Consider the following 15488-nt stretch of genomic DNA (forward strand, 5'->3'; position numbering starts at 1 on the left):
GGGGGAGGAGGGCCAACAGGAGAACTGGAACATTTTTATAGTTTCATATTTATATTCATATTCTATTTTTAATTTATTCTATTTTATTTCTTATTTTATTCTATTTTTATTATCTTTAATAGGTTTAATGGGGTGTAATGGTGGTGGGAAATTTTGTAGATGCTTGTAGATCTTTGGAGATGCTAATTTCCCTGGTGGACACCCCCTAAAGGGATCAATAAAGTACTCTTGAATCTTGACTTTTGAATAATCCTTTGGGATTTTTTGTTTGTTTGTTTTGGCTGTCCAACAAGCTAATCCTGATAGGAAGATGCCACAGGGTTCCTTTCTTGGCTTGGTGTTCTTTTCTGTTTGCCTAAATTCAGTTTTATTGACGTAGCATAAGAGTGTCACCTGAGGCCCGTTTCAGAAAGCAGGTTTGTCAAACTGTGAGTCAGATCCTGAAATCCAGGTTGTTCCACTCTGAGTTTCTGGTTGCCGAACAGGTGTTAACATTAGTTCGAGCAACTCCGAGTTAACGTTAGCCAGAGTGAAGCTCGTGCATCGGGATCTGAAAAGCCCTTATCAATGGAACACAGAACATAATTCACCATGGCAACAGGTGGGAAAAAAAAGCTTTGATGCTTCTTCTTCTACCCAGTGGAGTTGGAAGTTGTCAGGGAAATTCAATATTTGAGTCCAACTTAATGAAGAGAGTTGAAAATAATCTTGAATTAAGGTCTTGCGGCAAGGATATGAGTCTATCACAGAGTTGTCTGAATACATCCTTCACGAGCACAGTTCTATACGCACACAAATCCCACAAACATGCGTCATTAGGAAGAACGGAGAGCAGCAGATGTTTCCTTGTTTTGCCGCCATTCCACTTGAAGGAGCACTTAAAGGGCATTGACAAAATTGTTCAAGGTTGTGATTTCACTTCTGCTCTAATAAGCACAACACACTGTACAACAAAATACTTGGTTTTCCTTACAGAAACATATACAGAAAATGACTATAAACACATATATAGATATTTTAAAAAGCAGTGCTGAACCACAGAGTTAGGCGCGCGTGGCAGAAAATTGCTGACCGAGTTAGCGCGTGAATATCAATTGGAGTAAAAAAAAAAGAGTGTTTCAGTCATTCACTTATTTATATTCTGTATGTGTGTTTGAGGGCACAGGTGCAAGAGGCACAGAAAGGACTTGGCAGCAACTAAAGATGAAATGTAGAATTCTAGTCCAAGCAGGTAAGGTGTAATTTACTTACAGGCAGTTGTGGTGTTGTTTAGCCTGCTGTCATTCAACAGCTACATCCAACATGTGATGCTGTATTTAAGTCATCAGAGGAATCCCCTATACAAAGAAAAAAGCCATCCCATCACTGCCAGTATTCAATATTGTCTCTATGAAAGCCACCCTTAAATGTCCCTTATGCACCCATGTCTCCAAATTTGTGTTTTCTGGGTATGTTCAAATTTGACCTCCATCATAGCCAACAGGAAAAAAAAACTGATGCCCGCAAAGCAGGTGGCGGTCCGTCACCACCGCCGCTCCCGGAGGCCGTCAGTCAGAACGGCGGGCGACCTATTGCTGAGGGCATCTCTGGGGGGGAGCTCATTAGACCCAGCCATGCCCCAGGACACAAGGGCCTCCGTAAAAGGTAAGGTATTCAAATGAATGGCATGTGCACATTCATCCTTTGGCTAGTGTTACCTCACTAATTACCATCCATTCATCACAGACACAAGTTGGCACACCGGCTTTTCCTGTAGAGGTACGCTACACTTCTCTATAATTGGCCGCCGTTGCTCTCGCATATCAATTTATTCTAAGGTGACTCCGAGTCTGAGAAATTGAGACGGGATCTGGACACTCTTGTTACATACATTAGGTCCAGATGACTCCATCTGTAACCTGTAATCTGGAGCCTCTCTGCTGTTATAAATACTCTTAATATTCCACAGTGTCATCAAACGTGATGACGACGCCCTGTCAGCTGGCTAAGAGAGGGGAGATGCGGCGATGCCCGTTGAGGTTTACGCCTTTTAAAATAACTTTGTTGTCAGAAAATGACAGCTTGCAGCTTCTGTCTCTCTAACCGAGCAATGCTGGGAATTACTGTGAGGGAGAGGATCCTTCAACCTCAGCAGCACAGCTCACCTCAGTGGGATGTTGTCCAGCGGTGACCCACAACTTACTGAGCAGGCCTGGAAGCATCAGTTGTGTGTCTGTGAAACAACCAATCGAGGCGTACTTGCAAGTGCTGGATCGTTGAAGGTTGGTCTTTTCAACCAAAGGTCAACTGTGCAACATTTGTGCTTTCAGGAAAGAAAGAAGACCCCATAAAATAAGAGGGATATTGCCTTTCTTTGACGCTGGGGAGGCGAGGGGTCAGTTAGAAATGATGGCAGCGCATCAGCAGGTCTTCCATCTCGTGCAACAGCAGCGAGGGTTTAGGATTATTGTTTGGATCATCGGGGGAAGTGTTGTTGTACAATGTCTGTGGGATTACACTTGTCGCTATGATGTCATGGGCCCTTTCTGCGGTGACCCCCGCCCAGCATGAAAAGACGCCAGAATCCCTGGGAACACAAAACAGTTTAATGGTTCAGATGCAATAGGAGGAGCTAAAATATCCATAATAGGATATCAGCCGTAGCTGAACCCACCAGGGGTTAATCTATTAGCTATTAGCTATCTATTAGCTGTAAGTGTGTGTCATTTGGAATGTTGAAAGCTACTACTTAGGAGTACCTGTACGGCGATGCTGTGCACAGATCACCAACATAACCTCCTTCGTTTATTGAAGGAGCTTTGAAGGGCACCTGAGTGCCATCCTCCACACAATATGAACCCCTTTAGATGTGACCTTTGGCTACGAGCAAGATCCACCTCATCACTCTCTGAGGTTCAACAGTGCCTCCTGCAGAAATTCAGTTTTTGGTAATAAACTTAGTTATGTCCAGGTCAGAGTTCTTCATGAAGCAGCTCAGAAGTCCTCTGATTCTTCAGATGAGGGTGGCCAAATTTGGACCACGGTGTGTATGAAACCATAACTGACTTCCTATATTTGGGCGCCACCCTGCTGATGAGCATCAAGGTCTCATATTGAATGGAAAAGATGATCAAATAATGGGGGGAACTGTTGTCCAGTATAAACGAGGTGCCTCCTGGCAGCTTCTCCAGACTTGGGGCAGCTTTAAGAACCTCCTCGATGTGTCAAACTGCGCCGCCTCCCTGTCAATAGGGACAAGAAGTTGATAAGAATAGAAAGATGAGAGAGTCTTCCTCACTTTTCTAAAATCATCCACAAACCTCAAACAAGAAACGTCATTCTGAAAATGAAAATTCCTGAAATTGACATTATCAAAACGGAAACCATCAGAGGAAAGTCACGGAAAAGCGAGATGAGCGGACAAACGGGCCCAACGGTGCCATAAATAGTCGCAATACTGCAGTTCTTTGTTTCTCATTAATCCTGCCTCAACACTTTCACAGGGGGAAAAAACAATATGCACCAAAATAATGAGAACGGGACAGTTAGGCCTCTCACAGCTGTTTCTTCTCCCGTCTCTTTACAATGTTTGTGTGATTTTGCTTTCTTTGTTCTTCCAATATTTTATGCTCTTATGCTATAATCCCACCCACACTTCTCTTTGTAAAGCAGACAAAAACACAGTCCATTAAAACGGACTTCCTGTAGTTTCCTGGGTTTTTGAGTTAGAACTCGACCCTCACTTTGTGTTTTGTTTCAATGAACGGTCTCCATGTTACCAAATTCATATTGCTGAGTTCTGTGACTGCTTCTCTTTCTTAAATACAGTGCCGGACCAGCTTTGAGTGGGCGGCGTGGTAACGCATTCTGTCGCCTCCCCCCCGCTGAGCTGAACTGTTGGGTCCGGCCTTTGCTGCGAGGAGGAAAAAGAAACGCTCCACATTTCAAAGAGCGGGAGGTGTGAAAAAGCCATGCGCCCGACCTCCACCCAGCACGCACGGTGCTTCATCAGTTGGTAAACACTTGTCACTGGTCACATGATGCTGCTGTTGATATTCCCGGCTGGTAACGAGGGGCCCATTCACTCTCCTTCCCATCCGCCGCTTTGACAAACCTGTCTGGGCTTTGATTGTCATAACTGCTTAGCCACTCAGGTCAGGCCGCAAAAATGTCATACATATTTAATGCTGCATCACAGAAATCTGACAAAAGGATATGTTTTTTTTTTTTCTTGTGAATTGAAATCACGGCTCATATTTCATTAGACTCTCGGAGAGCCTGCAGCCCGTGGTCAGATGAAGCCGTATGTTTTATTCATGCCCTCTGAACATCTGCTTGTCTGGATGTCAAAAATCATCAGGCTCCCCCAGGACTCCTGCCCGACTGCTTGTAAATGAACTCTGGAGTGAAGACTCAAAACAACCTGTCAGGGCTTCACCAGAGAGATCTTTTCAGCCCATCAGCGGAGGTAACAAACGCATTGAGTGGAAAGTGAGCGAAAGCAACATCGGACATGTAAAAGGTTGTTGTCGGGGCTTTTCTTTTTTCAAGACAAATAAACATTGTTTGGTCTGATTCAGTGATCCTAAGAAAAACTTTCTATTATAAGTTGAGTCTTCTCACAGCTTTCGGTGTGTTTTATTTTTTATTTTTTTTGACACTGCTGTTCGCTTTGGCTCCTGGTCTACAAGTCTCACTGAGTCACTGGAGGCTCATGCCAACTGGAGGGAAAGAGTCTGACCACTAACAAGTGCTCGTTGACTCATAACTGCCACAGTATGTCCCACTGTGTGTGTGTGTGTGTGTGTTAGAGAGAGAGAGAGAGAGAGAGAGGGAGAGAGTTGATATGTGTCTGTTTATTATTCAATTACATACTATTCTATTTCCCACTTTGCACCCATCCCACAGACAAGGTGCTCTTCCAGATATGGTAAATATTATTTTGTCTCCATGAAATGTCATCTGGAGATAGTTTCTCTTGATCCTTCATCAGAGCCTCAGAGGAGTTAATTATACTGTCCTACAGCACACTGTCCACAAAAACGAAGGGACACAGCATGGATTTTTTTTTCTTTTGCTCACAGGCGGTTTATAAAGATTAGCAATATTCACACCGACGTAATTGTAGAAGCTCATTTTGCACCAAGGGCAGGAGCTATGGAGTCGTTTAAACTGGCCCATAGGAATGTCTCTTCTCATCATGTCAAAACCAGCATACATCTTGATTGTAATAAGCAATGGCCATCGTCCGTGGCAACAGGTGGCAAACCGGATCCTCCAAAGCTGCATGTTTTCATTCTTCAAATTAGCGGTTGTGTTGAGCATTTAATCCTTTCCTCTGACCAATCACAAGGTTATTATTTTATCTTCCCAGGCTTGTGAGTAAGGACATACTATGAGTTTTTGAAAATATGGGTTTTCGGAGCCTTAAAAAATCTTACTGTGTCCTGTTCACTTAACCAACATGCACTTTTGTCGAGGTTTTATTAAGTCAAATTGAAGCCCAAAAGACTTTTATCATGCACTTGCACATCGCTGATGCTAACAAGCTTTTATGTAGCAGGACCTCGTTAGCCAAACTTTGCCCTTTTAATGAATAAATGTATATATTAACTAAGGAGGGTTTTATTATTCATCTGTAGGAAGGCACGTGTGAACCAAATATTACAACAATCCAGGTTTTGTTATTTTATCTATAAGATGTAGTGACAGTTTTTTGCAACATTTGGAAATAGATAATCAAACTAAAGGTGAAAGAGATTATGCTCAAAAAGCATTTTCTGAAACTCAATATTGTGGGGAAAAAAGTTCTCATAGAGAAAACTGAAACTAAAAAAAAATAGTTGTGAGAACAATTTCACATGGCCCATCTTCCATTTTCAGTACCAGGGTCAATGGCAGTTCTTGAAAAACAAGAATATAAAGAGATCCAATGTTTCTATATTTTCTTAAAATGTGTGCTGGGTGCTTTTATTGAGAAGCAAAAATACCTGACATGAACTTTGCCCTGATCTGAGGCGCATTAATGGAATATAGCTCTATTCTAGGACAACATATCAATCTGTATTCTCATAAATGAAAGCTCAACCGGATGGAATATCTAATAAAAATGCAATGTTTGGCGATAAAAACACTTATCACATTTTATGGCTGTGTCATTTCCAAAAATACTTTGTTTTTTAAATTCCCTGGTTCCTCGAAGGAGTGATTGTACCTTCCTTCCTCTCGCTGAGGCGCGTTGAGCCTCCCACCTGACCAAAATGAGGCCCATTGCTCGTGTTCCTGGCTGTTCATCCATCTCTCCTCCTGGGAGACACTGACACGGTGACTGTCTCTGCATTCATGAGCGCATCATCATCGGCCTTCCTCACCCACAATTAGCCCTTCATCACTCAAAGCTTGCAAAAGTTTCGTCTAAATTTTGTTGCAAAGCCAAGAAATCGATCCCAACTTTTCCTCATCTTTTGGTGCGTTATTTAAATCCGACACCGACCTACTGATGGTGACGTTTCATTACTCATTAATTAAGTGATCGCACCTGATCTCTCTTCTAAACTCTTCAGCGTTCGGTCATCTCGTCAACAAATGTGCGTTTGCTCGTTGTTCAGTGCCATCTTCCTCTCACTGGCTCTATAGATTATTTTTCCAAATGATAAATTGGACACGGGGAGCCTCTGAGGTGTGACCAGATGCCAAATAAGTATTGCTTTTTCGTCTTTAAGGGGTCTATTTATGCTTGAGATCTTTAGAGCTGTTGGAAGTTCTGCTATTGGGCGGAACTTTGACCGTCAATGCAGAAAGTAATCCAGCCTGGGTTGGATGTGATTCGATGATATGCACAGTCACGTTTCCGAGCCTCAAAGTTGCATCACTGTTGTATGTTCTTTCATTTTCTCTCGCATGCATTTAGTCCCATCCATCACATCCACCCCTCCCCTCACTCTGCGAGCACAGAAGCGGATAACGGCTGGTTTCTGCCCCATATTCTCCTGTGTCATCGCGGTGGGCAGAAACTTTGCGCTGCGCAATAAAGAAGATTGTTTCCTCTCAGTCTTCAGGTGTTGTTTTCTTTTATATATTTTTTCCCGCCTTCTTCGCGGGGCGCAACAGTGGAAATAAATCAGCTGAACCGCGGTGCGTAAAAGTTGTGGATGTTTACTTTTGCGCAACAGCATTTAAAGGGCTATTTCGTCTCCCGCCCCTGCAGTTTAAGCCAGGAACTGGTAAAATTCTTCCCTCGGCAAAACTGTCGCCCACAAGCAGGCTGGAAGACCACACACTCCAGAGAACACGGCGAGCCCGTAGAGTGCAGATGATTGCAACTGGTGTTTGTGGCGTCGCGCTGGTGCTGGTGCTGGTGGTTCTGATCCCGGTCATGGTGAACACCGCCGGGACCTCCGCCCGCTATGAGATGCTCGGATCATGTCAAATGGTTTGCGATTCTCACGGGACCGCAGCCACGGCCACGGCAAGCAACCCGGTCAAAGACAACCGCCTCGTCCAGTCTCTTCCGACGTTTATTCAAGGTCCGCAAGGGGAGCCGGGGCGCGTCGGCAGGATGGGTCCGAGGGGTCCGAGCGGCGAGCCTGGTCCACCTGGACCTGTTGGTCCGCCCGGAGACAGGGGAGCGCCTGGACCGCCGGGTCCCCCGGGAGTACCCGGAGCAAACGGCCCCAACGGTGCAATTAGTGCTGCCACTTACAGCACAGTGCCAAAGATCGCGTTTTACGCAGGACTGAAGAAGCAGCACGAAGGGTATGAAGTCTTGAAATTCGACGACGTTGTCACAAATCTTGGCAACCATTACGACCCCTCCACGGGGAAATTCACCTGCTCAATACCGGGGATTTACTTTTTTGTGTACCATGTGCTGATGCGAGGCGGGGATGGAACCAGCATGTGGGCTGATCTCTGTAAAAACAACCAGGTAAGCTTCTGTGGTGTCAACACGCGCCTTGATATATTTTGCGATTGTTATTTAGAATTAATCATTTAGAAAATACATGTTTATTTATTCATGTTAAATTTGCTTTTACGCGCGACTTTGGACCCCAGTACAAATGCTCATACTGAAGTTCTCTGGGGACCGCGTCGTCACTGGAGCTGACCGTGGTTCTGATTTTTAAATATATATTTTTTAAATCAACTTTGCATCAGCTGAAATGTATTTCCCTTTGAGGTGAGAGCCAGTGCCATCGCCCAAGACGCCGACCAGAACTACGACTACGCCAGCAACAGCGTCGTTCTTCATCTCGAACCCGGGGACGAGATCTACATCAAATTGGACGGTGGGAAGGCGCACGGGGGCAACAACAACAAGTACAGCACCTTCTCCGGCTTCATGTTGTACGCTGACTGAAGTCAGAAGACCTCTGGGCGGGCAGCCCGCCTCACCGGCCGCGCTCGGTTCGGTGTCAGTTGGATTATTAGAGACAGAACCCAACACTTATCAAACAGGAGGACGAGATGGGAGATAACTGCACTTTCAGAGTGGAGAGCTTATATTGATAATAGAATCATTGTAAAACACTGAATTGTCCTGATTATTGTGGCTGTGACACCAAGTGAGCTGTTGAGCTTTATTGAATAGTTTGCTGATATAGTAAACATACTGTTTAGCTGCCGTTACCAATGGTCCACCATACTGACCTTTAGAACTCGGGCGTAGATTACTAGGTTCTGATCACCGCTCTGTCCAGTGTTGTTAATCCATGCGTGTGCTTCATTTCACAGTAAACTGTAGCTGCATGATTATAAAAATGACACTTTAAAAGAGGAGATAAACGTGTGAGAGCACCATTCTGATGTCTACATTGGAGCAGTTTGACTCTTTTTTTGTCATCTCGGTGTGACAGCTGGTTGAGGCCAGCAGGCACATCAGCAGCCCGAGCAGCCACGGCGAAACAAATGTTTCTTTGAGCTTGAAGGCTATGTACATCGATCTGCCCGCTGACTGCCGGGCCCCTGGAGGCGAGACTGTCATCTATTCTGTAAATATACTGTACAATTACACCCTTTGGTTCTCGGTGTAATCCTCTCGGAAGATAAATCAAAGTTATATACAGTAGCTGTTTGCCGCGCACAGTCCACTGCGGCGATGGCGCCATTGATCATGCCGTGAAGTCACCCTGTGAGGCCACCTGTTCCCAGATGTGAGAAGAGACGACGTCCTTCATTGTCAGGCTCCCATTGACACCCAGACACCCTCTGAGGGGCAACAGGACAACCCATCTGACACAGCCGCAATGTGTTAGGAGCTGAGCTGCATACTGATTATCAAAAAGACAAAAACCCACCCAAAAAAAAAAAATCCCCATGTGCTTTTTATTCCATAAAGTTCATTTGGACAGTTTACATTTGTCATCAAGCCTAAATTACAAAAATAATGATCCGTGACAGGACAATTAGCACCATTTTTACTGAAATCTTTTGTCTAAAAACATCACTAAAAGATGGCTGATGAGGTACTATAACCCTTTAGCCAAAGAGAATTAAGAAAAATCGTTACAGTTGAATTTTAGTGAAAGTGATTCCATAGAAAATCATGACTACAACGATTTTGAAAATTAAATAACTGTGGGCTGTTTTGGTTATGTCTTAATAAGCCATTTAAAAAGCCTCGCAGGGATCCCGTTTTCCCCGCTTCATTTGAAGGCGAGCCACTGTTTCGGGTTGTCGATGAGGATCTTGTCCACCTGCCGCTGCGAGATGCCCCTCCTTAGCATCTTTGGCACTATATTCTTCAGGATGTGCGAATAGCCGTGGCCGCCAAACTTGGTGAGGCGGTTCTTGGTGTGGATGTCGTGCGCGACCACTATCATGTCCTCGTAGCCCTCCTTCACGAGAAACGCCAAGCTGGTAAATAAAGAACATAGAAAAAGCTCAACTCAAATGGCGCTTTCAGACAAAGAAAGTTTCCTCTGTTTGTTGGAAAAATTGGCCTTTTGTGTGCGGGAAGAATGCGAGAGTTTTGTGTGGCTTCGTTCGCTTCACTTCTCCTGTTGACACGCGCCGCTCCCTCCATCACAGGCAAAGCTTAGTGTCTCACAGATTCCTTAGAAAGAGCTGGAGATCACGCTCCCTTCTTCACACCACAACACAAAATCAACACCGTGCTCTAAATGAAACACTCCTGACACCCGCACAAGAACGTACAGGAAAAGCAGGATCTAATATTGTATCACCTTTTTTGTCAACTTTAACATTGTATGGTATGTTGTTTCATAAAGACTACGGGACTAATGACTCACGTCTTCACCCTCTGGCTGTCACTGGGCATGTCCACCTCCGTGTTGTAGGGGTAGTTCAGCATCTCCATTCCAAACAGATCGTACTCCAGGTAGCTACCCAGCTTTGCAAACTCAAGCAGTTCACCCTCATCAAATATGGTCCTGCAAGTACACACACACACAGAGGGCAGATGGAACTTTACTTATTTTCCAAATCCTGACAGCATATTGTTGTAATGCCGCCGGATTTCCTACAGGGGGAGACAAACGGCGGATTAATATGGTTATATGGTTAATAATAATTTGGTTAAGTTAGATATAGAAAAACAAAACTCATGCATATAATGAAATCAAATAAACAGTCAGCCGACGTCTCACCTATCCAAGTGTGACATGACAGTTTTGCTGATGTCACCACCCGCCTCCTGCAGAATCCTCACGACTTCTGCTGGGGCAGCGGGGTTCCTTCCAGGGTGGATGATGACGGGGCAGCCGAGCTGGGACTGAGCGTTAGCTGTGGCTTTCAGCACCTTCTTCTCACTGTCCGTGATGGGCCAGCAGGTGCCGATCTCTCCTATCACTCCACAGCGGATGTCTGTCCCATCGGCGCCGTGGAGCACTTCGCTGACGATAATGTCCGAGAGCTGAAAAGGCGGATGTGGGGAGATAGTTAATGACAGCAATTAACAACATGGCTCGTTTTATGTTTGTTTAAAGTACAGTTGAGTGGTGCAAGCACTCGAAATCTATTTGTGTCACCTTCTCCACACTCATCCTCTTGGTGTCCTCCGTGTGGGTGCAGTCCACATAGTATCCAGCTCCTGCAATGATGTGGACCCCAGTGTCCTTGGAGAGCTGTTTAAGAGTGGGAAGGTCCCGCTGGATGCCCGTGGTGGTGTTCTCCACAATGGCGCCCCCACCGGCTTTCCTGTAGGCCAGAAGTTCCTCTCGTACGGCGGCGTTCTCCTGCAGCAGCAGCAGGTTCTCGTGGCAGCTGTAAGGGTTCTGCCTCAACCAGTGCATGTGCTGCATCTGGAACGGGTTCTCCGCCACCGCTTTGTCGCCCGAAGGAGGCGGGTGGTAGCAGCACTCGAAGCTCATGGTCAGGTGCTCGTGGGTCAAGGTTTTGCCCAGCTGCTCCGGATCCACCAGACCCAGCACCGTCTGGACTTTGCCGCTTAAGTTTGACATGATTGGTGTTCACAGATCCCTGAAAGAAGACTTTATAGATTTATTCATTAACAAAAAAAGATGTTCTTTGCCACGGAGCAGGTGTGGTTACAGGTAAGGGGTTTTCTTTAGGTAATCATTTCCTCCCACAGACTCGAATTACATTAGATCGACTGTGGCTAGCAGGTTTAGCAGAAATAAAAAACTCTACATTTGCAAGTGACGTTGAGGCCGCCCTCTGTAGGTTGCTTCTATGGAAAGTGAAAACATTCTTTATAGCCCTTCATCTGCACTGCAAAATATCAGCAGATAAAACAAAATCAGGTGATTGCAATGGCTGACAACAGTGTCTAAGACGTGTGGCTGCAGGTAATTAACACAACGTATATAAAAAATTGATTTGGATTGTTTAGTTTCTATTACAGGACTGACAACCACTCGGAGTTCCAGGAGTTCCTGCTCGACCACCCCCAGGCCTGCAAAACCCGACCCCCCATGAAAACTTGTGCGGTCTGCAGTTGCTGCGTTATTTATCCGTTTTTAATTTTTCAGCAATTACCTTGTTGTTAGAAAACAAATAAACCAAAAAAGAAAACTATAGTGAAAATTGCAACGATGCGTCGAGTTTGCTAGATGTTGACTGAATAGCACCAAACAGAAACCAACGTGTCGTAAACTCAGTTCTGCAGACACGCTGTTCGCTCTTCTTGTCGGGCCAGTAACTGACCTAGTAACTGACCTAGTAACTGACCTAGTTCCTGGGTTCGGGTTCACCACAGAACGTCACCTCGTGTGCGCTGAGCTGTCATGTAAAAGGCAAACTCGGTAAGAATTAGTCGGGCTATTTATCCCGACCAATGGTGACGTCCGAGCAGAACACGCCCACTCAAAGGGCGACTTATCGCGATGTTTCGGGGGGTTTGCCTGCGTATATGAGATAGTCACGTGATCGTCCGGAGGGCAAGAGTCCTTTTTTTTTTTTAAATTGCCATTTACACTAATAACAATTACTGGCAATCCAATCCTTAGGTCTCAAGCCCCATCTTAAATATATCAAGAGCAATAAGTTAAAATGTAAAAAGCATGAAATTAAAAAAACAATATGCAAAGCAGAGTTTATATAATGCACCATGGTCGGAGAAATGTACAGGTTTTGATGGGCAAATGTAACTGTTCATACCCAAGTTTTTAGCAGTCTTCTGTGCAATGAAGCTGTCCTCAGTCTGACTCTCTGCCTTGTTTTTTGGGCTAACGTTGGTGCACTGAGACCAGGTCAGGCTGTGAGCGATTTCAACCCCCAGGATCTGGAAACCGCTGCCATCCTGTTAACGGTGGAGGCCGTTCTGGCCCCAGGATGTCTTCATAATGAACCTTAAAGGCCACAATGGTGCCGAATGCTGCACTGTCGTCGGTAAAAAGCGTTTGCACACACCAGCATGTCTTCTTCTACTCCTGGTAGGAAAGAGCATGTGGAGGATGACGGTGATGGAGCCGTCTGTGCACCTGTTTGCTCGATATGTAAACTGCAGGGGGTCTAGGGTGTCTGGGAGCGCGGTGATGAGTGTTTTGGTTAACTGCTCAACACTTCAACACAGTATTCATTCAGGCAGCGGGCTTGCTAACTTCACGGGACAGGGACAAAGCAGGATTTTGTCAGACATGGTAGGATGGAGGGATAAGCCCTTCCCGTACATGGGTACGCCACCACAGATGCCCTCAGGTTTGCAATCCCTTTGTGGGTTAATAGTTTAGAAAACTCTTCACAAATCTGCCCTGTTATAATCAGTGGTCAGGGAACAGGGCTCTCCCATCCAGACGTCACTCTCTCCCTTGTGACACTGTTTATTGCTCCCAGGAGAGCATACCTGGCCTTACCTGTTCTCCTCCAAATACCCCGAGCTGAAGGTGGCAGCTGAGGCTTTAAGTATAAATCTGACTTCACCATGAACCAGATTTACAACGTCACCAATGCATTTGCTGATGCAGGAAATCCGCCATCTCAGTAAGGAAAATAACAAAAACACATTAAGCTTGAGACACGGCAGTCAGAGATAGATGTCAGGAAAATGCACATGCACCGATAATGTAACTGTAATTCCTCATGGTGACAACAAGTAATTTCAGAAATGACCATGTGCTGAGTAATGATGATTTCACTTATCCTCATAATCTTCCACTTTGCAATTTAGTTGAGTATAACCTAATCTAAGGCTGTTAAAACTTCCATCAATATAAAATGGGAAAACGAGATGAGGAGAAGAGTTCTGAGGGACAGACTGTGACTCCTCTGTATTTCTGTGGCTCAGCAGATGGTCTCCACAGCAGCATTTGTCACCCTCACCGTCACATGGACCATTCCTGCAAATGGTGGAGAGGGTGACCGAGCATTTGTCCACCAGATGACCACTTATTCAGACTCGAGGTGATGCGCTGAAGAAAACATGCTCACTTCAAGTTTCAAGCTTATCATTTATGCACAATATGCAAAGCTAGAATTGGGGAATTGTGTCAAACTGTGTCAAAAGGGTGTTAAAAAAAATTTAGATTCATAGATTCAAAACATGCCATGAACCCAACTGGGAAAATATATATACACATTATATAATATGTTATAACAATTACAACATTTTACATTTATTAAACAATTATATTATATTATTGTTGTTGTCATATCACCACATTTTCTTTGTAAAGCTCTCAAAGTATTTATTTGACATTTTCATTCGAGGCTGATTCTTTTCGTAAGGATTTTTTAAAACCTGGACTTCAGTGGATTGTTGTGATATAGCGCCCTCTGTAGACCAAACGGAATAATAATTAATCATATATCAAGATATATATATGAGATATACACATATACATATGATGTGCAGTATGGATGTCATATATGTATATACTGTATCTGTGTATAAAGGGTCTGCAGCAGAGGCAGGAAGAAGTCAAGCTAAACAAAGGAATTGAGATAAAGCTGTTTAATCAAATGATGCTTTAGAGTTGGTCAGCTGAGTTTTACTTCTTGACCTGTCACACTTGTGTTCACGCTCTGTGAAACATTCACAAAGGCGATGGGAATGTTAATTCAACACACAAGTCAAAGCAAATTAGTTGGAAAAAGGTTATTTTCACTTAGAATGGAACAATTATATTATCAAATTTCCCTTATTTTCCTTTGTTTACATTAAAAATGAAAATGAAAATGCAAAATTATACATAATTCTCTCTTTTTTTTTCATTTAATCTGATTTGATTTAAATCACAGCCGATGTTAGGGGCAGTATTGGGAGGTACCTTATCTTTGAAGGAAGAAAAACCAGTTCCTGATCCTGGTGGTACTGGTCCAGAGATCCCTGCAGAGGACAGGAGGGGCAACAGACCAGAAAAGGAATGGAGATCTAAAAGATGTGGGAATGAAGTCAGAAATTTCCCGTTCTGGATAAAACCCACGCCAAATTGAATCTGGCGAACTCTTCTGTGGTCGATTTGAATGCTAAGCATCATGCTAATCAGTTTTTCACGGGTCCACATGACAAACCAGTGGTCATAAAATTGCTTGTTATTTCCACTCTGTGTGCTATATAAACCCAGAAGTGAGAGTGAGAACACTGGAACAAGAAACATGACGACTTTGAGGACTATGGCAGCGGTCGGCGCTCTGTTTTTGGGACTGTGCATCATTACAAGCGGCAAACCAGCCGACACAACACGGGCCTACTGCAAGATTGTCTGGTAAGAGTTCATCCGCGTCTCGATGAAATGTTGTGGTCAGAGAGATGCCCCAACGTCCCGTCATTTTCTACATCTGTGTGCAGGTTGGTTGGAGTTCCATGTCCTCAGGTTCAAACAGCCATTGTGTCACAGATGAAAGTCATGGGATCATACAAGGTGAGTAGTTTACTGAGAGGTGATTGGACGCCCTTTGGAGGGCGTGGTGAACCTCACGTCTTTGTTTTTTCACCCAGCTCGGCCCAGTCACTCCAACCTGTATTCAGGCCAATCACACTTCAGCAGTTGGCCAGATGGAGGCAGTTAACTTCACCATAATCCCCACGACCATGGCTACCGGCTGCCACGTACAGGTGAGACAGACGCATGCGCGACAGGTTTGGTGCT

General features: G+C 44.6%; 2 protein-coding genes and 1 long non-coding RNA gene across 5 annotated transcripts; 2 read left to right on the forward strand and 1 right to left on the reverse strand.

Annotated features, from left to right (window-relative positions):
• Nucleotides 1-1959: 1959 nt before the first annotated feature.
• On the forward strand, nucleotides 1960-4554 carry LOC130539033 (uncharacterized). The gene is made up of 3 exons (XR_008954010.1): nucleotides 1960-2261; nucleotides 3808-3994; nucleotides 4340-4554. It is a non-coding gene; the product is annotated as an uncharacterized LOC130539033 (long non-coding RNA).
• A 2258-nt stretch (nucleotides 4555-6812) lies between these two features.
• Nucleotides 6813-8790, forward strand: c1ql3b (complement component 1, q subcomponent-like 3b). The gene is made up of 2 exons (XM_057057031.1): nucleotides 6813-7906; nucleotides 8159-8790. The coding sequence occupies exons 1-2, from the start codon at nucleotides 7292-7294 to the stop codon at nucleotides 8336-8338; spliced, it is 795 nt and encodes a 264-aa protein (XP_056913011.1). The 5' UTR covers nucleotides 6813-7291; the 3' UTR covers nucleotides 8339-8790.
• A 494-nt stretch (nucleotides 8791-9284) lies between these two features.
• Nucleotides 9285-12283, reverse strand: pter (phosphotriesterase related). 3 transcript variants are annotated; one of them, XM_057057027.1, is made up of 5 exons: nucleotides 12130-12283; nucleotides 10968-11418; nucleotides 10587-10852; nucleotides 10230-10370; nucleotides 9285-9834 (listed from the first exon to the last, which is right to left on the reverse strand). In XM_057057027.1, exons 2-5 carry the CDS (start codon nucleotides 11397-11399, stop codon nucleotides 9624-9626), a joined length of 1050 nt encoding a protein of 349 aa, XP_056913007.1. In that variant the 5' UTR covers nucleotides 11400-11418; nucleotides 12130-12283; the 3' UTR covers nucleotides 9285-9623. The 3 variants fall into 3 exon arrangements, with proteins under 3 accessions (XP_056913007.1, XP_056913008.1, XP_056913010.1); XM_057057028.1 differs by having other exon boundaries at nucleotides 12118-12252; XM_057057030.1 differs by lacking the exon at nucleotides 12130-12283 and adding an exon at nucleotides 11938-12107.
• Between the last annotated feature and the right edge of the window lie 3205 nt (nucleotides 12284-15488).

This window comes from Takifugu flavidus, chromosome 15 (genome assembly GCF_003711565.1).
Source record: "Takifugu flavidus isolate HTHZ2018 chromosome 15, ASM371156v2, whole genome shotgun sequence".
In the NCBI taxonomy this organism is placed as follows: Eukaryota; Metazoa; Chordata; class Actinopteri; order Tetraodontiformes; family Tetraodontidae; genus Takifugu; species Takifugu flavidus.

Coding starts and splice junctions, on each gene's coding strand:
- c1ql3b (XM_057057031.1), top strand. CDS start 7,292: ATGATTGCAACTGGTGTTTGTGGCGTCGCGCTGGTGCTGGTGCTGGTG. Junction 7,907..8,158: donor ATCTCTGTAAAAACAACCAG/GTAAGCTTCTGT, acceptor TTTCCCTTTGAG/GTGAGAGCCAGTGCCATCGC.
- pter (XM_057057027.1), bottom strand. CDS start 11,399: ATGTCAAACTTAAGCGGCAAAGTCCAGACGGTGCTGGGTCTGGTGGAT. Junction 10,371..10,586: donor GTCATGTCACACTTGGATAG/GTGAGACGTCGG, acceptor GTGTACTTGCAG/GACCATATTTGATGAGGGTG. Junction 9,835..10,229: donor GACAGCCAGAGGGTGAAGAC/GTGAGTCATTAG, acceptor TTTATTTACCAG/CTTGGCGTTTCTCGTGAAGG.